This window comes from Hydra vulgaris, chromosome 11, assembly GCF_038396675.1.
Source record: "Hydra vulgaris chromosome 11, alternate assembly HydraT2T_AEP".
Taxonomy (NCBI): Eukaryota; Metazoa; Cnidaria; class Hydrozoa; order Anthoathecata; family Hydridae; genus Hydra; species Hydra vulgaris.
In genome coordinates this window covers 24,943,172-24,970,534 of record NC_088930.1, presented here as the reverse complement: position 1 = coordinate 24,970,534, position 27,363 = coordinate 24,943,172, and the positions used below count along the sequence as shown (strand labels likewise).

Sequence of the window (27,363 nt, the reverse complement as noted above, 5' to 3'; positions counted from 1 at the left end):
CAATTATATAATTTGAGTATAGTGCTTTACATACTTTTTGGCATATTTCTTGTGCTTTTCTAGTGCTTCATGAAGCTGTTGTTCAGACTTGGCTAATTTCAACATCGTAGTTGTGTTTTCTTGCATGTTCTAGAACAAAAATACACTTATTATATAACTGTAAATAAACTTTGTACTATAATTCACGGTCTTCTATAATAACAGGCCTTGTCATCACACAAAACACTATAAAAACTTAAGGTAAACTTTTATTACTTTTATTGATATATTTTCATATAAGGTAGGATGTAATGATAGTCTATGTTTTCTAATGAAAATATCTATTAAAGACAGAAATATAAAAGGAAAACAAAAAAAAATGTTAAAAACTAATTATATTTTTTGTATTTCAAATTTCATCAAAAATATCAATGTAATACTAAATAATATCAATAACAAGCAGAACTATAACAATGTAATAACTATATACTAGAAAGATAACCACATTTTTTTTTTGCTTACAGAAACATAACTAAAAAAAAAGATAATGAAAAACACCACCAAAAATCCATTTATACAAAAAAAAGTTTTATCAATATATCTCAACAGGGTAAATATTTACAAATCCAAATTTATTGAGAGACATAAAGGCTAGAGAGGAAGTAAAAAGCATAACAAGAAAATAGCATAAATTACAAAACTAATTTTTACATAAACTATGATAGCTTTAGTATTCTCGTGAGAGCTTTAAGATTCTTCTGAGAGTGGCAATTAGCGTATAAATCTTTAGCAAAATATTAGAATATATTCTGCATTGTGTTTTTGTGATTTTAAATTTATATTTAGCTGCTATGAACTGAAAATGAGTAACACAAAATGTTCTGCATAATAGGCCAGTGGCACATTGAAAAAATAAAAAGCAAAATATTGACAATTGGACAAAAGTACCAGAAGTAATTTTAAGCCTGCTTCTGTTTAGACTATTCAGATAACTTACATATTTATTATAATAATTGGTTGTCATCAAATTTTTATTTTGCTTTTTTACACATAGCTAGCTATGTAAACCAGGCTTCGGCAGGAGTAAACGAATGCAAGAGCAGAGAAAAGCTCTCCTAAAACAAAAATGGCGAGCCATGCAAGCTGCTCTTCTAAAGAGATTGTTACAAGAGCTTTTGGTTTTAACACAAGCTATCTGTTTAATTATTAAAAAAATTGCTTATTAAATAAAAAAATTTAGTTAATTTAGAAAACATAAAACATTTTTTACAAGCATATGTTTGTAATGTTAATGTTACAAGAGTATATACATAACAAGTGTCATTTATTGTGCCATGAAAACATTCTTTAGACAAGAGTTGTCTTTGGATTTTCACACTAGCTATTCATTTATTTATTAACAACATTACTTATTTGATAAAAAAATTTGACAAAAAGCTATAAAAGTTTTTACTGCTTATAAAATATATTTTATATTTTCTTATTGTAACAGAATGCAGGGATTTAAAGAATTATTACAACAATTAGAAATTCTACAATAAAAGTGAATAATATATTAAAGTAATTAATATATAAAATATATAATTTATTACATAAAATAAAAATTATTATGCAATAATTTAGAGTGTAATTATTTTATTTTTTATCAGTTAAATAATTTTATACTTTATCAATATAAATTAGAGTGTAACAGTTTTATATTTATCAAATAGTCTAATCTAATCAAAAACATTAGCATTTAAATCAGCGCTCTTTTTTAATTTTTTTTTTGTGTGTGTGCAACAAACAAGTTTTTTAAAAAGCATTGCAGTTTACTATGCGTTTTTTTTTTATTATATAAAAATGACTTTGAGTACTTTAATTAGTTACAACAATAATTATACTTTTGAGAGAAAAAATTATACTTTTGCGAGAGCCATAAATTGCTATTGTAAATCGTTTTAGGGGAGTGTGGGCGGACGGGAAGCGAGAGCTTAACTTCTCACTTCCCGTCGAGGCCTGGTAAACTATAGCCACTAATGTAGATTTATTAACTGAGCTTTCAAGACCATATATATTATCCAGCAGTTCTTTTTCATCAGTAGAAACATCTCTACAACATATGTCACAAGTATGACCATCAATACCATCTACAGGAATGTCAAGTTGCAATATCAATTTAGTATGTTGAATATGAATTTTTTAAATTACAGATTTGACATTTATAAAGTTAGTACCTCCAGATCCCTATCAAAGCTTAGAAAAATGTTTTTCAAGTGAATTTATCAAAAACCAACTTATAAGACATACTTTGCTCCATTACTCCGCAAAGTTTCTACTAGATTAATTAAGCCATAGAATGTATGCACTATAGCATTGCTGATATCTAGCGTAAGCTGTTTTACCAATTGCCAACTTTCTTTATTATTTAAAAATCTAACTGCTTCAAATAAAGCTGATTTTGATATTTATTAATTTTAATTTTTTTACAGTTAAAGATGAAATATTACAAGTTATGCCATTATTATAAGCTACAAATGAATAATCATCGAAAATTTCTAAAAAAAATAATGGAACACCAAGCTTGTATATTGTTGATTGTATGTCTAAACTTTTTTTATTAGGCTGGAAAACAAAAACATTGTTATTATCACTTGACAAAGATTATTGCCAAATACAAGTTTATTATTTTTCAAAAAAAGCTTTAACTCATCTGGTAAAACATTTCAAAAACCACTCGAAGTTACAGTTTTTCTAACTTTACTTGCTAGTGTGGGTAAACAACAGGCAGAATATTTTTAAAAACAGATAGTGGGTTTAATGGCCGTTGCTTCCATATTTGCTTTCAAAAGGTGCATCATCTGGCCAATGCAGTCGACTTACTGCTGTAAAGTCTGAAACAATAAAATTATAAACTGATATTTTTGTTGTAGTTAAGTTATAATTCAACTTGCAAAGAGCATTTTAAAGGCATCTTAACTATTAAAATATCTCATCATTAGTTCAACAATATTATTATTTTACAATGTTAACTTTTAAGTCTTGAAGTTGCGCTATCTAATTTATAAACCAATCGAATTTGATCATTGATAAAACCAATGATAAATAAAAATCAATGCTGAAAATTATAGAGGTATTTGTGTAATTTGTGTAAATATAGAGGTATTTATGTAATAAGAATACACCTGTAACACAACTGATATACTTGTAACAATACTGAAAACATCAATATCTGATGCAACATCATAAGGAACTGTTTTTGTTGCATCAGATTTTGATGTAGATTGCATCAAAATCTGATGCAACAAAAAAAGGTATACAATAGGTAAATATAGTAAATTAGTACTGGGTAAAAAAATGTAACCAGCGCTATTTTACTGGAATTACAAACTGGAAAAGAGAAAATAATCTATAGTTAATTTCCAGTTTATGCAATTGTAATAAACATCAAATGTTTTGCCTGACAATGCTTTCCTCAATTATAATACACAAATAGATAAATAAGTAAATGAAAAATACAATAAGGTGAATAACTAAAGACGATGGATGGTTAAGCAACTAAGTATAAATTAACATTATTTAAACATAAAATATATTAATTCCAAAAAGTTAATTACATATTTAAACATAATTATAAAATATTAATTACATATTTAAACATAAAATATATTAATTACAAAAAGTATATTAAATATTTCAAATAAATATTTTAGATTATAGCTTTTATATTTGAAGTTATATTTATAATATGAATATAATATTCATTTATATATTTATATATAATATGAATATAATATTCTAATTTTCCTTAAATTCTTAAGGAAGCCCAGGGAACTACAAAAGTTTTGATTGGCTAAGTAAAATTAACTCATTAATTTTTTTTTTTAATAATATCTTTGTTTTAGGTTTTTATTTAGGTGTAATCTACTTTTATATTTTGAGAACTAGTGTTGAGAAAAATATTTTTTTTGAAAAAAAAAACAAAACAACGTCAGCATTAAAACCATGGTTATTTTAGTTACAACTTTCAAAACCAAAAAGTTAATTAAATTATGAATAACTATAAGCAAGACATTAGTGTAACACAGTTAAAAAACAAAAATTAAATAATTGTTACTTTATTATTACACAAACTACTTTGTACAGTTTGTTATGAACTAATTGCAACAACACAAGTTAATCATAACAACACAAGGTATTTATAATAACATAAAGTACTCATAATAACACAAGATATTCATAACAACATTTTTATTGTCTTTCTTTTATCAAAACAAATATAACATTTTTTAAATAAACTTATTTGTTATTGACTTTTAAGGCATTAGTATTTAGATTCAACTTTAAGATAACATTAACCCATATACAAAACTATAAATAAGGTATCAGTTATTAAGAAAAACTATATACATAACTATAAATAGAGTATCAGTTTTTAAGAGCAACTGTTAAGCATATATTAGTTATAAGGATCAACTATAGAATTGATTTTATAATCTACCACTATTGAACTTTTGAAATAAAAAGAATTTATTGCATAATAGTATTAAGCAGTGAAATATCTTATCAACTGAACAACAACAATTTGTTGTTCATTAAAAAAAAAAGTTAATTTAAAAAAAAATTATTTGTAAACTTTAAACATGTTTCTATTAAACTGTTTATAAATCAGCATAATATTCTGATCTCACAAGTAATTGGGGATTTAAAACTTTTTATAAATTGACTCATTTGATGTGATGAGTCATTAATTCAAAAAAAATAGGATTTATTAAACATACTTAAAGGATATAAAAATATATTTATATGGTATTTTAGCAAAATAAATATATTTGTGTAGCCTACCTAGAATTGAAAAAAGACTAATATGTATTAAATTAGATATTTATGTTAATATTTTGTTGAGGATAAAATTTTAAAATAGATATTTATGTAAATATTTTGTTATCCAACCAGTATGTAGAGTTATTGTTAAAATTTTAAATTAAATACTTATGTTTATATTTTGTTTAGGGTATTAAAAATTTTCTTTTTTTTTTGTTCTTAAATAAATTATAAATATGAAATACATAAAAAAAAAGAAAATCAATAATAACTGATAATTAATAATAAAGAAAATAGCATCAAATTATAATAAAATGTCTAAATTAATAATAAACATAATAGCTTCAAATTATAATAAAATGTCTAAAAGACATGGCAATAATATATAACAATGCTTAATACTATTATAAAAATAATCATAACAATTGGGATTACTGAATATTTAAAAAACTATAAAAAAATTAATAAAGATTTAATAAAAAATTCATAAAGAGACTAATTGACAATTAATAAAAAAATATTAATAAATAAAATAAATAGTAACCTTAATAAAAATAATCCATTTAATTACAGCTACAATATTATATACAATAATAATAGAACAAATAAATAGTATACACAATTTTAAGATATATTACAAAAAAAAATTAATTTTTAAATAAAAGCATAAAAGATAAAAGAATACTTTTTGCACTTTTTTACTTAAAAACAAGAAAAACTGTTACATATATTTGTTACATAATACAAACCCAATCATTACTAATAAATTGTATATTGAATTTTTTAGATAATCTTAAAAAATTAAATTGGCTTAAAATTAGTTTTGTCTTTTTTAAATGTATAAAGAATAACTATTTATCATTTTGCAACAATTAATATTATTTATTACTAATTATGTTACAAAACAACAAATAAATTTGAAAGCTATTGAATATTCAAATTTATTATTATTGTTGTATAAACAATATATATATATATATATATATATATATATATATATATATATATATATATATATATATATATATATATATATATATATATATATATATATATATATAATAAATTTAAAAAATAACACTGAATAACTTGATTTTTTTATTCTAACATACCAATGCAGCGTTTGAGAACTTATAAATAAAACTCTTGTTTTCAGGTAGAGAGCGAGAGGCTCGTTCAAAATGGAGAGGTGTAAAGATCTCTGATCTTGACCTTTCAAGTTTTGGCATCATTAATCTTTAAACAATTTTATACTTTATTACAATCTTAAAATATCAAGATTTAAAAAAAAAATAATAAAAAGCTTATCAAATTATCTGATAAACAAAAAATAAATATACATAATTAAAAAACTGTTTGAATAAATATAAATAATTCATGAATTTTTGCATAACAAGTAAATAATTTTTTATAAATATATTAGTAAATAATTCATCAAAGAACAAAAAATGAACTGAAATAATTTTGTAAACAAATAAAAAAAATAAAAATTAAAAAAAAAGATATAAAAAAAAAAAGATATAAAAAAAAAAAGATATAAAAAAAAAAGATATAAAAAAAAAAGATATAAAAAAAAAGATATAAAAAACTTTTTAAAAACATAATAAAAAAAATTGAACTTTATTCAGCAGTCTAACAATCCTAATGCAGAATATTTCAATGGGTAATTTTTCTTGAATGTTGGCATTTTGGTGTAACTCCATTATGCAGATAATTACAATGTTAAATTGTCATAAAGTGACGATACATTTTCTGTTCTTCCTATATATTGTAAGCTTTTTTTTATATATATAGCAAATCTTTAATTAGAAAACTAACAAGAGAATTGGATTCAAAAAAAAAGAAGTAAAAAAAGGGTGAATTGAACAACCCAGTATATACAATTGCAGCAGAGTACATCAATAAAAATTACTATCATATATTAAAAAAAAACAACAACATAAATACATTAAATTAAATCAATAAAACAAAAACAAAAAAATAATACACAAAGTTTTCAAAAGATCAAATAACAAAAAAAACACTTACCAAAAAAAATACTTTTTTATAAAATATTGTATTACAAGAAGTAAAAAATTGCAAACATCAAATAAGAAAAAAAGTATTGATTAAAGATCGATATCTGGAAGAAAAACATTCAACATAAATATTTTGTTAAGTTTATCACACTAGACAAAAACAACAAGACCATTTGCTAATCACAATGAAAGAAAACAGTTTAAGACAAAGTAAAGAATATTAAAAGTTACATCAAAAAAATTGTAAAAATACATTATTAAAACAACATTTATTTTGAGATTAAACACTGTTAATGTTAAACATTGTCAATATTAGACTATCGAATAAAGATTTCCTACTTAACAATAACTAATTATCTTTAAAGATATAATAAATTCAAAATGTAAAGTTCAATACTATCAAATCTGTTAGATAAACAATGAAAGAAAAAAAAAATTGACAAACCAATTTAAGTAACAACCAATTATTTGTATATTTTACAAAAAAAGAGTTTATAACTATTCATTTTTTTAAACTAATTTATAACATATCAAACTTTGAAATTTTATATTTTGCCTAATGCAACTTCTTGCATTAAATTTTTGCAAAACTGCAATAAATTATTTAAAAGTAATTCAATAAAATTTAGTTAACTGGATTATTAGTATCAAATAAAATAAATTCTTATATTAATTGGCTAAACATTTTTGCAATTATGTAAAATAAATAGCAAACTTTAAGGTTGGGAGCCCTGGATTTCCTTTTGAAAATCCACTTAATTATAAAGCAATTTGGACAATATTATGAAGTAAGTAAAAAATGTTTCAAGAAACTGTAGCAATAAAAAGAGACATATTTGATGTCATAAACAAAGATAGTAATAAAAGTAATATGAGAGATAATCACATTATAATCTTTTATATTTCTTCACACAAAATAAAATATTTTAAACATATACATAACAAACTGGAATGTTAAATAAATTGTAAACATACCGTCTAGCATAACCATTGCTTTACAGCTTTCATTGTTCTCTCTTTGTTTCATATTGTTTTACTTTTAAGTTCTTTTATTGCTTTACACTTTATTGTTTTATTTTTAATTTCTTTTATTGCTTCACACTCATTCATTGTTGAAGTGCTTGAGTTCTTTTAATATTTAACGTTTCTGATTCAAAAAAGAAAAAGCATATAACTTTTCTTTAACTATAAACTCTAATGTTTATAAAATTATTTTTTGTTAAATAAAAACTCTTATGTATATAGATTACAAAAGATTACAAAAGAATCAATTATTTAAAAAAATGCCTAATATAAAAGTATAATAAATATAACTTTGATTGTAAACATTTGATATTGTTGGGGACAGCTTCAATCAGTAAACATAATTTTACCTCCCCCCCAGGCCCAAAGGACTCCACGCTAATGGATAAAGAAACACATTAAATGCTGTATTTTCAGAGACAAGGCTTTATATCAGAAATAGTTAAATAGTTTTAATTGAGTATTTTTAAATTAGTTAATTGACTATTTTGAAATTAACATAAACAACTACCATTGGATTAAATTTATGTTTAACTTATTAAACAGGAAAATATTTTATGAAAACTATTTTCATAATTATTTTTTATTCTAAACAATGTATTACATAAATTAGAGAAAGTTGTATAAAACAACAAGAAGAAAAAAACACAGTGTAACCAACAGCATCTGCTAACAATCCTGCAAAGCTCACAAAAAATAACTTCCCAAATAGTTCCATAGTCGATAACAATGAATAATGAATAGCTTGATAATTTTCCGGAACATTCTTGGAAGAGTTCATCATTTGAGAAAATGTCCATGTTGTTATAAATCCACTGCAAACATTTAACAATCCATCAACTCCACAGTAAATAAAACTATTTACATTTGTGGTTAATAAGGCTATAATATGCATGAACATACACAAGCAGCAAACAATTATAACCAATTTGACCAAGCAAAAACTAAACAAAATTAAAAAAAATATTAATTATAAATTTTATGAAATATATTCATATTTTCATCTTACCAGGTTGCATAAAACTTATACAAGTGTGTAGTGTATTGTACCTATTCTTTAATTAATAATTGCTGTGAAACCGTTATTTATGTTTAACTGTTATTAAAAGTCATTACACCTTGTACCAAAGCTTTTTGTGACCGAAAGCTTTGGTATGAGGTGTAATGACTTTTTCTTGGATAACAATCTATGAAGGAAAGTAGTCATCAAGATACTTTGGCCTTTTGATCGTACATCCTGTTCTTAATGATATATTAGGTTGTGTATCAGGAGTAGGAACTTTTTGTTAAGGTCAACTAGGTTGTTGTAGGTAATTAATTCCCAATAGAATGCTGTGGGTTCAAAGCTGCTTCACTGATGTCATTTAAATTGTCTTTTATTTCCAGAAATGTGAATGTTACTGATTATGATTTCTTCATTGTTTGAGTCGTTGGACTGTTGGTGGATTGGTTCTGTTAATGGATTTACATCTTGTAGTTGGACAAGATCTTTTGTTGAAACTATCAATTTGAAATTTAATACATGAGTAGTGGGGCGATATTGTTTCTAAAAGTTGAACTCTGTCAAAAAGTGTATCTCCCTTTATTTGTATCAGACGCCTGTATAGGATTGTGGAATCCTGTTCTGTTAGGAAGTTTGGTATTATTGATGAGCGTTAAAAGTTAATCACCCTCTGATGGGGTGTTTGTTAGAGCAATACACAAAGGTCCTCTTACAAAGAACAGAGTCATTTACAAAAATAATTTAAAAAATAATTTTTTTAGATTTTTTATTTACAAAAATATATATTATTGTTTAATTTCAAACAAAACAAATTATCTTCACACAACTACTTTAGCTAAAGTAAAAAAAGACTTTACCTTTTAAAGTATAGACCACCAACTATTGAACCAAACAAAGAACAACCTTGTCCAATACTGTTTACAAGTGATATGGTTTGGATATTCATTCCTTGATCAAGCATACATAAAGGAAAAATTGAAGTAAAACCTTTCTCGCCAACTTTGTAAAACAAACATAACAATACAAGGATTTTTGTGTGATATCCAAACCAAGTAGAAAAATTTGAGCTGAATAAACTGCATAATATATTGAAATGAGCAAAAAAAGAATTTTGATTTTTTCTCATTCCTTGTGAAACAGAAGATTTTTCTTTTCTATTCTTTATACCATTGACACTTAATAATTTTGATTGGCTAATATTTTTGTAACATATCTTTTCTTCAGTGATACAAAATTTAGCGGCAACAGCACCAAAAACATATAAGAAACTGATAAATGTAGTACTAATATCTGCAGTAGCAGCAGACAAAACACTGATTAGCAATACACCAACCTTATAAGCCACAACTTGTACAGAGTTGTATAAACCTTTTACATATAAGAAAAAAAAAGTATAAAAAAAATTAAAAATTTAGAACAATTTAAATAACAATACAAATAAAATGACAACCAAAACACTTCACACATAAGTTAAATATCTAAACAATTTGATGCTGAAAACTAATTGTGAACAAAGTTATAAATTTTACTTAAAAAATAGCTTTGAATAATCACAACTAACTTTTTACTTTTAAAAGAATAATTATATTTCAAGATCTTTTATTTGTAATTTTTTTTTAAAAAACATTAGGAATGGACTACATAAACATAAACTGACAGATAAAATAGGTTGAAATTAATGTACATATATTGACTGACTCATTGACTATTTTTCTCGTTACCTTTTCCTGCAATTTCCGAAGTCATAGCAAGAAATGAGTTTAAAATAAATTTCAAATTAACAATTGCGAATTTGCACATTTTTTATATTATTAAATTATAAGAGAATCGTCAAACATCAACATTTAAAAATGGAGGCGACTAATAAGAGACAAACAACACTTTCATTTTTAACACAAGCAGGATTGGAATTAAAAACACCTGTTGAAAAGAAGAAATAACTCAATAGTAGAAAATTACAGCAAACAACAGCTCAAAAATGGGTAAACACTACTCTTGCAAAATATAATGCTAATGATTGGCTAGAGATATTAAATAATGGAAATTATGTTACACCATTAAAATGTACTGTATGTCAGTATGCTAAACAAATTGATATTTATAAAAGGTATACGCTGGAATGGGGAAGCGATGAAGGTAGTTGTAGGATACACCACAGTGCCGCAGTTGATCGTGCAAATGGTTTGCAACGTCAAAGAGCCTAAGAATTAGCAATGAAAAGTAAAGGAATGGATGTAAGCGAACGAAATGATAAATTAAGCAACCTGCAGAAAGAAATGCGGCAAACTGATATTTTATCAGGCCTGAAAACCATGACCACGAAAGATCTAAATTTAACAAGAAAAACATTTGAGGTAGCATACTTTATTGCCAAAGAAGAGCTTCCGCTTAGCGTATACCCTAAAATACTACGTTTGGAAGAAAATCATGGTGTAGAGTTTGACCAAACGTATAGAAATAAAATAACTTGTGAAACTTTTATTGATTACTTTGGATTGATTTGTCAAATATTCTCAGAAATAAATTAAAAACACGAAATTACTTCAGTATTTTAACTGATGCATCAACAGATGTATCTGTAATTGAAAAAGAAGCTATATTTATTTATCAGTTTCGATCCTACTCCATTAGAAAAGACCAAGATGAGCGTTGAGTGTTCTTTTCTTTCTATTTCTGATCTTCAATATGGAACATCTGAAGGAGTTTTCAATACAATCAGTCATTCCCTTGAATCAGAAGGTATCGAAAATTTTGAAACTAAATTAGTTGGTTTTGGTGCTGATGGCGCAGCTGTAAATAGAGGAAGTAGGACAAATGTAAATTTAGAAAGAAATTCCATGGATAACTTTTGATTGGTGTGTTGCACATTGCCTAGAGTTAGCGTTAAAAGATAAATTTGCAGAAATAAAAGCGATATCAATAACATCATTTCGAAAATGTATAACATTTATAAAAAATTCCCAAAAAATTTACAACAATTAGGAAAGCCTGTTGCTACCCTTGTGGGAATAGTTATATTGTAGCAATAGTTATATTGGGATTTTTTTTCGATTTTATCTATAAAAAATACTTTATAAAATAATATACTTTATTTCATGCTCGTTTTTTTATACAACAAAAGTTCTTTATAAAACAGTGTTTTGAGCAATAAAAACTTTTTATAAAAGAAAATACTTGTGCAATAATAAATAAGAATACGATGGATTGCACATAAAATTCAAACACTTGATACGATCTTAGACAAATATGGAGTATATATGAAATATCTCGAAAACATGACTACAGATTTCAGTTTTACTCAAGCAGAAAGAGCAAAGTTGAAAGAGTATCATCAGAAGTGGGATCATGGACGAATACCTCTTTATTTAGCATTATTCATAGAAGTTTTATCGCCAGCAAAGTTGTTATCTTTATCTTTTCAAAACAACGAAATTGATTCCATAGCATCATGTGGATTTATTGAACAAACTAAAAAACAGTTAAGTTGCTTGAAGAAAAAAGAGTTTAATGATTTACCAACAGTCAAAAGTAACAAACAACACTGGAAAGTATTCATTCCAGGATGTTGAGCTACATGACTTTACAAACGCACTAACTTTAGTTAAGAATTCAAAATCAATGATTGTAGCGTTAATTGCCGAATCCACAGAAGAGCGTTTGGAAGCACAAAATACAGTTCATGATATGTATGGAATGTTAATCCTAAACACTGGTTTCAAAATAACACCAATAATTCATTTGCTGATGATAACATTGAAAAATTGTTTGACTTTTATAATATGCCGTTATGTTATGCTGGCTTCACTGGGAGTGTAAATAATATGTTAAATGCTTGGCATAACTTAGTTGATTACACTATCAAATATTTGGCACCAGATAAAACTGAGTACCGTTAAGTATGGTATCAAATATTTTTGAGTTCTATGAAAAAAAATTTTTTGTCCAGTTTTACTTCTTGTTGAATTGTTGTTCCTATTGCCTGTTTCAAATGGAAAAATTCTCTTATGGATAGAATTAAAACTGAAACAAGTAATCGCTTAACTGAAAACGGGTAAATAATTTAATTCGGGTGTGCACTGATTAAACAAATAGTGAAGAATTTGATGTGAATCCTGCCATTGAATTATAGGCCGAAGATACATTGCGAAGGCCTACACAAAAAAGTCTGAAAATTTATTCAAAAAGAGCAACAACAAAAAACTATAAAAACATTAATTGATTTAATTAATTAATTAATTGATTGATTAATTGAATCGTCATCAGACGAGTCTTTAGATTTAAAATCGTCTTTCGATGAAACTTTGGATAATGAATCAGATGAAATGTATCTTTAAAAAAACATTTTTAAGTTACATAAAACTTTGTTTTTTGTAACTTATGCAATTATTATAGTTGCAAAATAAAATACAAATAAGGAATACAAGTTCGTTCAATTTTAAGTATCAAGTTATTTTTTTATTTACAAATTTTCATCATGCAGAATAATTACTATGATGAAAATTTAAACCAAAAAAAAAATTAAAATTTTGACCGCCCAAAAAAAACAATTGACCGTCAATTTTATGTATTAGCCGGACAGTTTGACCGCTCGACTCTGATTTCTTATTTTCCACGCTGTATATATTATGTTAGTATATTCTACAAACAGAGTGCTCAATGTTCTAAAAGAACAGAGCAATAATAAATTAGTAAAAACACTTATCTAATTTTTGATTTCTTCTACACTGTGTTTCACCATCAGCAGGTCCATCAGGAAGAAAGCAGGTTCATCAGGATTCTTCCTGATGAACCTACTGATGGTGAAACACAGTGTAGAAGAAATCAAAAATTAGAAAAGTGTTTTTACTAATTTATATATATATATATATATATATATATATATATATATATATATATATATATATATATATATATATATATATATATATATGTATATATATACACACTAGCGACAAAAAGTTTGAGGCAGGCTAGGAATTTTTAGAAATAAACAAATAACCAAACATTTTCAAGTCTAATTTATACTTTAATTAATATGCTTATAAAAACTAAATATTATTACACATTTTTGATCAATTATTTCCAATTTTAACTTGCGCTTTTTGGTTGTACTTGTACTAGTTTTGATTTGTCAAAATAATCAGTTATTCAGAAAATAACCCACTGTTAAGAAATTGTGTTATTAATACCTTTACTAGAGTGACAATAAACTTTGCGTGTGGTATACTTTTTTGTTGTAAAAAGAAAAATAACAAGCACAGAATATTGATATTTATAATTTGGCAAAAATTGTAAAAAAAGTGAAAAAATGGGTAAACAAAAGGAATTGAACATTGCTGAAAGAGAAAAAATTCAAGTTTATCATGAAGAAGGTTATTCACAAGTCGAAAATTAAAAAATGAAAAATTCAAGATGTTGTGTCCAAAGGACATTACAACAACACAAAGAAACTGGTAAAATACAACTAGAAAACAAACTGGAAGACCTAAAAAAACTATTAAATAACAAGATAGAGAAATAAAAAAGATTTGTTTATCAAATAGAAGGTACACTGCCAAAAAAATTAGGTCCGTGTACAATCAATTTAATGATCTTAAAATTAGCACTTCCACTGTGAAAAATCGATTGAAGAACTTTGGCTTGCATGGGCGTGTAGCAGCTCGTAAACCATTATTATAACCAATTAATAAGACAAAAAGGCTAAATTGGGCTAAAAATTATCAACATTGGTCAATTGAAGAATGGAAAAACCCCCTTTAAACAGATGAATCCAAGTTTGAAGTTTTTGGTTCAAAACGTCGTGTTTTCGTGCGAAGATTTGCAGGGGAAAGGTATTCAGAAGAATGTTTAAAACCCACTGTGAAATATGGGGGTGAATCTGTGGTTATTTGGGGATGTTTGGTGGAAGAAATATTGGAAACCTACACAAAAATGAAGGAATTATGACAAAAGAGGTCTACAAAGACATTTTAGAACATCAAATGCTGTCTTCTGGTGAGAGGTTATTTTCCAATCATATTTTTATGCACAATAATAACCCGAAACATCCCAGCCAAATCGGCAAAACTTATTTAGCTGATCTTTAAAGCCAGAAAATATTTAAAAAAATTGGAACAGCCACCACAATCACCAGACCTTAATCCAATCGAGTTGTTGTGGGAAGAACTTGATAGGAATGTGCAAGAAGAACAGACATCTTCTGTCAAAGACCTTTGGCACATACTGCAAGTAAAATGGGACACAATACAACCTGAAAAACTGTTTAAATTGATTGATCGTATGCGGAGGATCTGTACAGCTGTAATACAGAATAAAGGTGGTTATTTTGACGAATCAAAAATTTAATCAAAACGCTAATTAAAATTAGAAATTATTGATAAAAAATGTATAATAATATTTAGTTTTTGTAAACATATTAATTAAATTATAAATTAGACTTCAAAAAGTTTGTTTATTCACTTATTTCTAAAAATTCCAGATATTTTAGAAATAAGTGAATAACTCAACAATTTTAATTTGGACTCACCAAAGTAAAATTGTGATGAATGTTAAAGTTTTATGTGTTATGTTCCTTTTTAAATATTTTTAGTTGTTTCATTGGATTCCTTGCCCACAAATATGTAAAGGTACAAATTTTAAGCTTTCAAACACAAATCTAACAAAACTAGGACCAAAACCATTTTAAAAAATGGCAGATTTTTGTTGGTCAAAGGCAAGCTAAAATACTTTGGAACTGGTTGAAACTTGATGATAAAATGTTCAGGATGTTTATAATTTACTAAAATCTTTAGGTGGTTTAAAAATCAGCAAAATTTGAGACTTAGGGTTGCATGCCTTGGATATTTTCACATGGAATTGCCCTATAATGACATTAAAAATTCCAAATTTTAATTAATGTAGAAATATATATCAAAACTTTTCCATAAACTATACAAAAACTTTTACAAGTGTTTTAAATGTAAATTTAATGTTTTTTTGAAAATATGCTAAAAGGAATTGTAAAGGAGTTTATTTGAAAAATTAACACACTGGTTTCACTAATTTGAGAATCGCCTATCTATATGATAAACAATTAGGGATAAAATTTATTTTCAAAACATGTTTAATTTTTTATTCAATTAATAAATTTTTGATATATTTTTTTTTAACTAAAAGTCATTACTTTAAAGATAAATTAATATGTAAAAAAAAATCAATATGACAAAATATATTGGAATCTCTTTATGGCAAAATATATGGGAATCTCTACACACTGCAAACTGAAATAATAGTTCAACTTTTGGTAATTCTACAGTTAAGCAATTAAAAATAATTTTATTTTTTTGCTTGTTGCGCTCTCGTGTGGAGACTTGCTCAAAGTGGTCATTTTTTAGTATAAGCATAAGGAATATTTATTGGCTTCAGTACATAAATCTTATAGCCTGCTGATATATCTTATAGCCTGCTGCTAAAAGGGAGTGTTGCTACATTGACTATCTTATAGCCTGCTACTACAAGGAAGTGCTGCTACATCGGCTTAGGGTTTAGCCTAGGGCAACAATCTTTTTTTTTTTATTATTTTACCTAATATTCCTAATGTCTAAAAAGTCTCCTCTGACGAGAGCACAACAAGCAAAAAATTAAAATTTTTTTAGGCCGCTTAACTGTAGAGTTACCCAACACTTTAGTCAATATATATTTTTTTTATTCAAATACCGATCAAATAATCATTTTTTTATCAATTATCAACCGTTTTTTTTTTCATTTATATCATAGTATTATTAACAAAAATAATGTTTATTTATATAACTTATATAAAATGTAATTAATTACAAATACCTACATTTTCCTGTTTAACTAATGCAATTGCTGTTGCATCGACTGCTATATCCATAATTACAGCTAGAAGACTATTTATAAAAAGCAAAATGGTTAGAAAATAAAGATTGTTAAAAGAAAAACCAATAGCAGTAAAAGAAACTGATAATAACATTAATGAGCAACAAATCCAATGCTTTCTTTGTGACACGCAATTATTTAATTGTGTTGCCAAAATACCCTTAAGTAACCATGGTAAGCTCAACAGATGAATAAAGCTTATATTCCATAAGTTATAACCATCTTTTTTCAACACCAAAGGTAAAAAATTTGTTTGTAGTCCATAAGGTAACCCTTGTAATCCATATAAATAGGTTATCAAAATAATTCTTTTCATTTATCTAAAAACTAAATAATATGCTGGATAAAATTTGAAATTAAAACATTAGATAAATTAAGACAATATTTTAATTATTGTCGTAGGATCAGTAATTAAAGTTATTTCTATTAATAGTATTTAGACTTATTTCTATAAAATAATTAGAGTGTATCTTAAATGGTTGGCATTATATGAATACGCGCGTCGAAATATTTTTTTGCTAATAGTACGCGCGCACGCTTTTAACAAACAAATTGATAAGGTACCTATACCAATGTAACATATAGTTATTCAACTGATTTTTGCTTATACTTAGTAACTATGTTTTTTTTTAATTTTTTTATTATTTCAGTTTACAAAGTCAGTCGTTATACAATAAAATAAACTATTAAAATACTTTTACAAATATATAAATACAGCAGACTAACAATATAAACTAGGTTTCCGAAAAAAGATCACAAGGATCTTGACATCGGGACCTTATAAAATATAATAAAATATATAGTTTTTTACATCTTTTTTAATATTTTTTTATTTACAATAAATGTGAAGTGCAAGGTATTATGAAGAATACATATATATTAATCTTTTACACGAGTTAAATTGTAAATAATATAAACTAGCAAAATATTGTAAACAATATAAAATACAAAACGTGAGAAAAAATAAAAAAAAATAACAAGAAATTAAACTTTTTCAAGTGATTAGTAATATTGTAAAATGTTATCTTGAGAAAGAATAAAATTTTTTGCTTTGTTTTTAAAAAGATGAAAAGAATTAGTTAGATCAAAATCAAAATTTGGCAAAACAAGTTTATTTCACAGGTGTGGCGCACGATAGGCAATTCAGAATTGATTAAAATTTGTGTGACAAAAAGTTTTTTCTGAAAAATTTATATTTCTAAGTTCGTATTTGTTGATTGGTTTTAAATAAAAGAGATCTTTAAAGACTGGAGGAGATAGATTGTTTTTCCACATATAAACAAAACATAAAATTTTCAAGACGTTGAGTTCATATATATTTAAAATTCTCATTTCAATAAAGTAAGGTTTACAATGAGAAAAACGATCAGCAAAGTTAATTATGCGAATTGCCCGTTTCTGACAGTGATAAAGAAGTTGTAGTTTACTTTTTTCAGTACTTCCCCAGGCAATATTTGCATAGTTTAAGTAACAATGAATAAATGAGAAATAGAGTTGTCTTAAATTTATCTTATTGAGATAATTTCGAGCTTTGTATAAAACTCCAATGTTTTTAGAGACTTTAGAGCATATATAATTAATGTGTTGATTCCAAGTAATGTTCTCATCGAGATAAACACCTAAAAATTTGTTGACGGGATCTCTTTTAATTTCAATATTGTCAATAAAGATTTGAGGCAAGTTTGAGGGTAAGAAATTTTTTTTCTTAAGCGAATGAAAAAGTGTCCATTTAGTTTTTTTGGTGTTTAGTGTTAGTTTATTAGTTTATTATGGGATAAATGTTCAAGTTCTTTATTTGCTGTAGCTAAAAGTTCGTTAATATCACTCTTAGAGAGAAATAAATTAGTATTATCTGCGAACATGATGCTCATCAGATTAGTTGCTTTATTTAGATCGTTTATTTAGATTAAAAAAAGGAGTGGTCCAAAGATTGAACCTTGTGGAACCCCGCATGTTATATTTAGACAATTGTTTTGATAGCAGTCATTACCAATAACAAATTGTTTTCTATTCGATAAGTAACTTTTGAACCACCTTAACACTTGTTTATTTATTCCATAGTATTTCAGCTTTTCAAGTAAAATGTGATGGTTGACCGTATCGAAGGCTTTCGATAGGTCAATAAAAATACCTAAAGTATATTTTGATTGTTCAGAAGATTTTGAGATTTCATTTACAAATTGGATGATGGCATGCTCCGTTGAGTTATCCGTTGAGTTATTACTATGTGGACACTATTCACTGCTTGATTCTAGGGGTTTTAGGTTGAATTTCAAAAGACATGAAATTTTTCTTCAGATTCTATTAATGTGTATATGTACGAGCTCGAATGTGTTGAAAATAAAATCGAAAGCGTTCCTTCTTTGCCCAAAATTGATATTTTCTGAAATCCAGAAATTAGCGTTTAAAAAACAATGTTAATGTTATTATTTAAGCTTACTTTTATTACAAAAATCATAGAAAGCCACGTGACATTTCATTTTTTTTGTCTTCAAAATGTGGTTAACTTAATATATAATAATACCTTAAATAGTTTCATTAATAAAGCTCTTAAAGCGGTCGAGGACTTGCTTAGAAATATTGTAAAAAATTTTACAACTTTTTTAATTTTATTTTGTAAAAGTTTTAACTACTTTTTATAACATTTTAAATTAACAAACATTTTTTAAATAACAATAAAAGTAGATAAGTTTACATATCAAATAGCACATCTTTTAAGGAAAAAAATTCAGTTTAGATATAAATGCATTTCCCACTAGACTTTGTTGCCGTTGCAAAAATGCTCTCTATGCCAAAAAGATTATTATATTTTTTAAATATTTTATTATATTTATTAGATTTTTTCTAAAATATTTCACTAAAAATACAAACAATCTTGTTCACCGCAAGGAAAGCCTGTAAAAATGATAAAAGAGGTTTGTGGAATAGAGTTACTAATAAAGGTAGGAAGGATTGCTCCAACTGAGGATCAATCCTTAGGTCCAATTTGTTGTATGGTATCAGACAAGCGCAGCCACAAGATTTTTAACTTAAGAGATTGTATCATTGAGTCAAATGAAAATCTCTACATTGAAAGATTAAACTTATTCTGCACAGATTGTTTACAACTAGTTGGAAAGGGCATTAGGTACCCATGCACGAGAATATCAGCTGTTCAAAATTCTAAGAATCTTATTCTTTTCAAGGATGAAAATATGTCAGAGCAAATAACCTCAACTGTTTTAAGTTTCTAGTTAAGAATGAAAATTCCTTACAATTATCCACTGGTAGATTTTTATTTATTTTTTTATTAATTTATAATGACTTTCTGCAATATTTTATTCTAATTTTAGGAGGATCACTCCTACCTGCAGTACTAAAACCAAAGCTCCAAAAAAATCAGGTAGTCTCTACGGATACAATATTTGATATCAAGAAAAATCATGATCTGCCTAAAAATGTTGTTCGTAATATTCTTAGAGATTTACAAAAAGATCTTGGTTGCTTAGGTGTCTAAATATTTTATAACAGTTTAAACGGCAGTACATTAATTTTTTTTTTTAAATCCATGATATTTAATGTATCACATTGTTTACAGTATGGTATTTCACAATTAGGTGTTGAAAAGAATTCAATTGCTACGGTTATGAAGCGGTCTCATGCTCTAGGTAAGTTTTACAGTTACAAAAAAATTGTTTTTTTATATGGAAAGGAAGATGAACTTAAAAAGTCAGAGTTGAAAGATGTTGTATACATTGAAGATCTCACTAGACTTGTTCAAAAAATCTGCTCTCTACGTTGATTAGATCCTATGAAAGCCATTGTTAGAGTCATAATTGATGTAGGACAGGGTTCACTGAAGATTTAGTAACTTAACCTACTTTATATTACTCAAATAAAAGAAATAAAATTAGAATTATTATTCAATTGTAATTAATTTTCAGATTATAATGAATATTTTTGATGAAACAAAGTTAGAGGAGCAAAATAGAAACAAGAAAGACTCAGGAGTGAACAAGGTGACAACTCTGGCTTTGGCACGTAACGTCAAGGAGAATAACCATAATCTTGGAATGCCTACTAAATTCATTAATTTAAAAAAACTTAAATTTTTTGTGGCTTCTGACCTAAAGCTCACAAACGTACTTCTTGGCATAAGTAAGAGATTTCGCTTAATTTTATTAATTTTTACAACTAGCTATTAAAACATTAAATCTCAGAATAATTAAATAATTTATTATAGAGTTATGGTGGAAAAAACGGTTGTTGTTACTGTACTGGTACAATATGCTCATCAGGTGACTTAAGAACTTTTGCCTCCTTCAGTTCAGATTACTATCTGTACCAAGTTGCAGGATATCCTTATAAGACTATGCAATTATTCAATAATGTTATTAACCTATGTTTGCTTGAGGAAGATAATAGAAAATTTATTCTTGATACCATCCCTCCTCCGGAACTTCACACGTATGAGAATGTTGGGACAAAAGTTGTTGACAATCTTTTAGTTAATGAGGGCCAGAAATCCTTTTTGGACAAAAATACTGAAATATGGCATGGTTATAATGGTGGCGGATTGGATGGACCCAACTGTGGTAAAGTTCTCAAATTATTAGATGAAATGATGCTGGTAACACCAATTCAGTTATACCCTTGCGTTGAAACCCAGCAGAAGTTTAGAAAAGATAACAATTATATATATATACATACATACATACATACATACATACATACATACATACATACATACATACATACATACATACATACATACATACATACATACATACATACATACATACATACATATATATATATATATATATATATATATATATATATATATATATATATATATGTATATATATATATATATATATATATATATATTTATATATATATTCTAATCATATACTTAAAATTTTTCAGTTGCAAAAAGTTGTTTTGGCACGATGCTAAAACCTTCATACAGTAAAGATATCTCGCAGTTAAGAATACTAAGAAGGAACGCTTTCGATTTTATTTTTAACACATTTCCGCTCGTTCATATACATATTAATAGAATCTGAAGAAAAATCTCATGTCTTTTGAAATTCAACCTAAAACCCTTAGAATCAAGCAGTGTATTGTTTGTGAATGTTTTTGACTTATCGGCATTTCGTTCCAACAACGAAGTATGCAAAGAAAAAAAGTACATTCCGACTATATTTAGTAATAGTAATAATAGTAACAAATTATACAAAAATTTATGGTTTGTGAAATATAAACTTTAAGTAAAAAAAAAGCAATTGTTATTCATAGCAAGTAAGTTGATATCAAAATTGGGAAAAAGGGAAAAAAAGTTGCTTTCATTTAACTAAAGTTTACATGTTGTTTACAGTTACTATGACAAATAGTATCTAAAAATTTAATATTTGTAGCTGCTAAAGCACGAATTAATTAATAAACGTGCACCTCATCTTCAGTAAAAAATGAACTGTTTTTTAAAAAAATACTTGTCAATTTTATTCTTAAATGCGTTAACTGACGGAACCTTTTTACATGCTAACGACAAGTTATTCCAAACATTGACAATACGATTTGCAAAAAAATTGTGACGAGCATTATTATATGTGAATTCACGCATTAGGACGTTGGAAGATGATCTGCGATTATTTGATCAAGAATTTTATCTATAGTGGATTTTTCAATTATATTTAAACTGATGTATAAATATATATGAAAAATCGATTTTGACATAAAGCGATATTCAAAGCAACTATTATCCCAAATAGAAAACCGCTACAATTCACTTGAAAATTCAAAAGTCATTTATCATTAATTAAAAAATTGGAGATTGAACAAGGCGATAAAAAGTAATTTCAAAATGGATTCTTGAAGTCACAATTTTTTAAGGGGTGAGAATATTGTTTTCATTTATAATTTTTAATTATATAACGGCGGTAATATGACAGATATATAAAATAGAGTTCAAGCTTTAATTTGACAGAATAATCAACAAGGAGTTTTCTATCCTCTTTGTGCAGTTTAAATTCATACGGTGTATTGATTCTTTGGCTCCTGTGAAATCATATTTTCGAAGTACTCACGTTCTATACAATCAACTCAGCTGCAGTCGAGCTCGTTAAAAAAAAAGAAGACAGGGAAATCATCACATATACTTTCTGTTAAGCAACAGGGCTCAAGAATTGAAACAATCAAACCAACAGCAAAAATGCCAATCGTCCAAAAGTGTTAAATACTCTGAAAGAAACTAGTAATGAAGTGCAGTAAAGTGGATTAAATGGATAAATTCTTTTAAGTTTGTTGTTTTCACTTTTTTATGTAAATTTTTGGTAGAAGATAGCAGCGTGAGTCTTTTTCATTTTATTCAATTTACTCTCGATGATGAAACAAAAATTTTAGCAAACTGGCTATTATCAAAAAATATCTTTGTTCCACCTTGGTTCATGAGCAATTATGCTGTTTTGTTAATCGTTTTTTTTAATTTCAATGTTTCAGATTTACCCGATAACGTTTCTTAGGAATAACTTATTTCAAATTTTGCCGCTGTATAATGTATTGCTGCTACAGTTTTTTTTACAAATCAAAATTAATTTAATGTAATTTAAAACCTTAGCCAAGGATTGCGACTCCAGTTTTAGTTTAGAGAGAGTTGTAGAAACAATTTTAAAAATACTTTTTACATCACTTATGTTATATTTCGCATTTTTTTGAAAAAAGTTGGCAAAAAAGGAGGCGAGGGGTTGGGGCAACCTTCCATACGCTCTAACTTTTTAACTATTTTAAACAAATGGAAGAGATTTATTAAAAAATAATTTAATTTAGTTTTTAACTTATTTACGCCGATTCATTTCACGCAGTATTATAACTTAAAAGTCATATTTTGTTTTTTCAACCCACCTTGTTTTCTACTTTTTTATTCAACCCATCTTATTTTCTACCTTTTTACTCACTGACACTTGTACTTCAAGTAACAGCGTAACAAATGTTTATTGCCTAAAAAAAGTAAAAAGGTATTTGTATCTGTAGGTAATGCTTACCCAAATTTTCTTTAAAATATTTTTCATTTGTATACAATAGACTTAACCATTGTCTACAAGTACCAAATACCATGGTTTAGCAATTAGAAATAAAGTTGACAGTTTATATGCTATAAAGGAAGCAGTTTAGATTTTTTCATAGTGCTAATTAATTTAATGATCAATAGTAGCATATATGTCAGTCTTTCTATATTCTATAGAATTTCGGTATGTCAGTCTTCCTATATTCTATAGAATTTTGGTATATGGCGGTCTTCCTATATTCTATTGAATTTTGGTATATGGCGATCTTCTTCTTTTATTTAGAATTTTGGTATATGTTAGTCTTCCTATATTCTATTAAATTTCAGTATATGGTGGTCTTCCTATATTCTATAGAATGTATTCTTATATTTTATAGAATGCGCGATTTAAATAGTTAGTGTAAATATACTTACAACAAAACTCATGGTAAAAGCAAATAAAAAGAACATTAATCATTATAAATAAAATTTGTTTGATTTTTTGAAACCAATTTTTCAAGATTTATCAGCAGATGATTTGCTTATAAAATGTCTTCATAGTCGAACACAGAACGCAAACGAGACGCTGAACTCAATAATTTAAAAATGCTGTAGAGTTATTTTTGTAAACCAATAAACAGTAGTAACTAAAGTAAATTATGCTATATTAAGCTTTAGTTTAAGTCCTGGTTGTGTTTTGCCTATTTTATCATAGTTTAACATTTCTAGTTATGCGACGACAACCAGTGACGGATTTAGCACAGGGCGTGGATGAGGAAGGAGCTGCCCCAACGCTCTCCAAGCCTGTCAAATGGCGCTTTGTCAGTAGATTAAAAATTAAAAATTATCTGTAATAAACAAAGATGAAACTATGTCTTTTTGGATTGACATTAATTTTAATTAAATTTGAACTTAATGAGAGCATTGACTTTGAACTATCAATAAATCATTTCACTTTAATCTAGCGGGCACAGACGTTCGTAAGACGTCTATACAATGCCTTATAGACATCACAAATCCATATGGTGTTCTAAGACGACCAACCAACGCTGGGAATGAAATTTCGCAATAAAAAAAAATTGCATAAACTAGCTGGAAAGTAAATTTCTTTCTTAATGCTTGCTTTTAGTAAAATGTATAGAGTAAATGTACTTTTAAATAACCAAATTATCGCAATAATATTAAAAGTTTCTTTTTTTAACGATAATTGTTAACCAAAGTTAACTTAACAAACTCAAAATTCAGATTGTTTGAAATGTCTTAGACTACTTAATAGTTAGATAGATAGATGATCCATGTTCTAAAAGACACGCAGGTCCATGAAATAGGAACGGGCTTTGATAACGTGCTCTACAATCACTTAATACTATGTGCTAGATAATTTACAAATATATATATATAAATATATATATATAAACATACACAAACACACACACCCATACATACAAACACACACACACACACACACACACACACACACACACACACACACACACACAATGTCATACGGTAAGTTATTCCAAATATTAACAACCCTGAGTGAGAAAGAGTATTTATGGACATCGAGTTCACACTTTAGTTTGCGTAATTTGAATTTGTGATTTCGAGTGTAAATATAGTTGTTTTATTAAAAACAAACTTGATATTTTTAGGCAAACAAAATTGTTCAGAATTTTGTAACATGTAATCATAAACCAAACCGGAGAGCTATATTCTAAAATCAGTCTTGTGTAGGCTTTTACGGTAACACGTTATGTGCCCCCCCCCAACCTTTATCGCCTATTACTCATTCCCATACCGCCTCCCCACGGCGCTAAACCTCAATCCGCCACTGACAACAACCATAACAAAACAAAAATTCTTCTCATTTACGACTATCAGTTTAAAAAGTCAAGAATTATTTTATTACGACTTTTTATTTTGCTCATCAAGAAATATTACAGTTTTTATATAATACTATTATTATTAATTATTTTTATTTACTATTATTAATATTGTAAAAATTAATTAGTTTTTGTTATTATTATTACTATTATTAATTAATTAGTTTTATTTACTATTATTAATAGTGTAAAAAATAAATAACATCATAAACAGCTTTTTTATTTATTTATTTTTGATTATAAATTTGCCGTTTAAAATAGTACAACTCTCGTATTTGTAAAATATACACATGGCAGGGGCAAGAAAAAGACAAAATAATCTTACCGCCAAGCCCCTCAATAATCCGTAAATAATATAGCCATCAAACCTTGTCATTAAAAATGTTGTCAATTATAAAAAACTTTTTTTTTTTTTCTAAATAAAGGTAATAAATTCTAAAATTTATTTTCAATAATAAATGAACACAAAGCAAAAATTAAAAATAAACAAACGAAGAAATATATTCAAAACTATATAAAACAGTTTTTAATTATTGCAATTAAGAATTCCTAATTAGGAAATATAATAAAAAGAATTTAAAATTTTAAGAAAAAATTTTTAGTTTTATATAATAAGAAAATAAAAAATAAGAAGTTTTTAAAGAACCAAATTTTTTAAACCTTTGCATATAAAATAAAAATATACTATACAATATTTGAAAGACTAACAATTAAATATAGCTCTAGAAGAAGTCCTTCATGCTTTGATTAATTAAAATTATTTCTTTTAGTTTTGATTTAAAAATATTTATGTTTGCAAGCGTTTTAATGTCATTTCTAATTACTATATTCTATAGTCGAGCCCCCAAGCTGTGATAGAAAACTTAGTGGCTTCAAAGTGAGTTGTAGCTTGAATATAATTATTGTTTGCACGTCTAGTAAGATATTTGTGCTGTTTTTTTTTAAATAGCGTTTTAAAAATATTTGGCATCGTATCGATATTGATTTTATACATAAAAATTAAATGATGATATATATTTAACTGGTAAACATTAATGATGTGAATGAGAGAGACGGTCTGCGTTGGATATTACTTTTATGGCATGATTTTGTTTGTTGAATAGTTTGCTCCGTTTTTTTATTGGTGCTGCACCAAGCAATGTTAGCATAGCTGAGATAATAATGTGTAAAAGAGAAGTAGGTATATTTAAAGCAAATTTGATTTAGGTTAGGTTTTACCTTATAAACTATGCCAATATATTTAGAAATTTTATTTTCGATTAATTTTATGTGGTTTATCCATGAGATACTTTCGTCAAGAAGAACAGCTAGAAACTTCATTGAGTGTTCTCTTGATATAAACTTTTTAATTTTGTTATAATATATACTGTTATAATCAAGGAGAGACTCAAAAAAGGTAAGGGCGATATGTTTATTGTCACCCTTTCATAGAGACCCTATAGTCACTCATAAAAAAACAATTTAATTTTTTTTACAACTAAAAACAAAAAAAACAAAACAAAACAAAAATACAAAACTTTTACTAGACGCCGTTTGTAAGATAAAAATTTAATAAAACAAATCACAGTTTTTTTGTGTGTAAAAAAATGATAAACAAAAAATATTAAAACAAATAACAAAATTAAAAAAAAAAAAATTCAAAAGTTTGAAAACAGCTATGCACATCATTTTTTAAATACTGTAAACTATAAAATATACGTCGCGAATTAAGAAGATGCAACTTAGTTTGCCGTTTAAATGATGGTCTTTTAG

At 26.3% G+C, this 27,363-nt stretch overlaps 1 protein-coding gene across 13 annotated transcripts in view; it reads right to left on the bottom strand.

The window, feature by feature from the left end:
- LOC101234408 (sorting nexin-30) overlaps positions 1-17,064 on the bottom strand; it is a 62,462-nt gene extending 45,398 nt beyond the window's left edge. For 2 of the 13 annotated variants that reach the window (XR_010641854.1, XM_065810552.1), the window contains exons 1-2: positions 4,076-4,214; positions 35-129 (exon numbers count right to left, since the gene is read on the bottom strand). Coding sequence is in view for 12 of the 13 variants with exons in the window: in XM_065810552.1 (XP_065666624.1) it covers positions 35-126 (92 nt within the window). In the remaining variant the exon portion in view is untranslated. Of the gene's footprint in view, positions 1-34; positions 130-4,075; positions 4,220-5,894; positions 6,071-6,401; positions 6,598-6,810; positions 6,973-7,775; positions 7,948-16,648 lie in introns of those variants that run through there. The other 11 variants (XM_065810548.1, XM_065810551.1, XM_065810544.1 and 8 more) reach the window with 10 other exon arrangements.
- Positions 17,065-27,363: the final 10,299 nt, after the last annotated feature.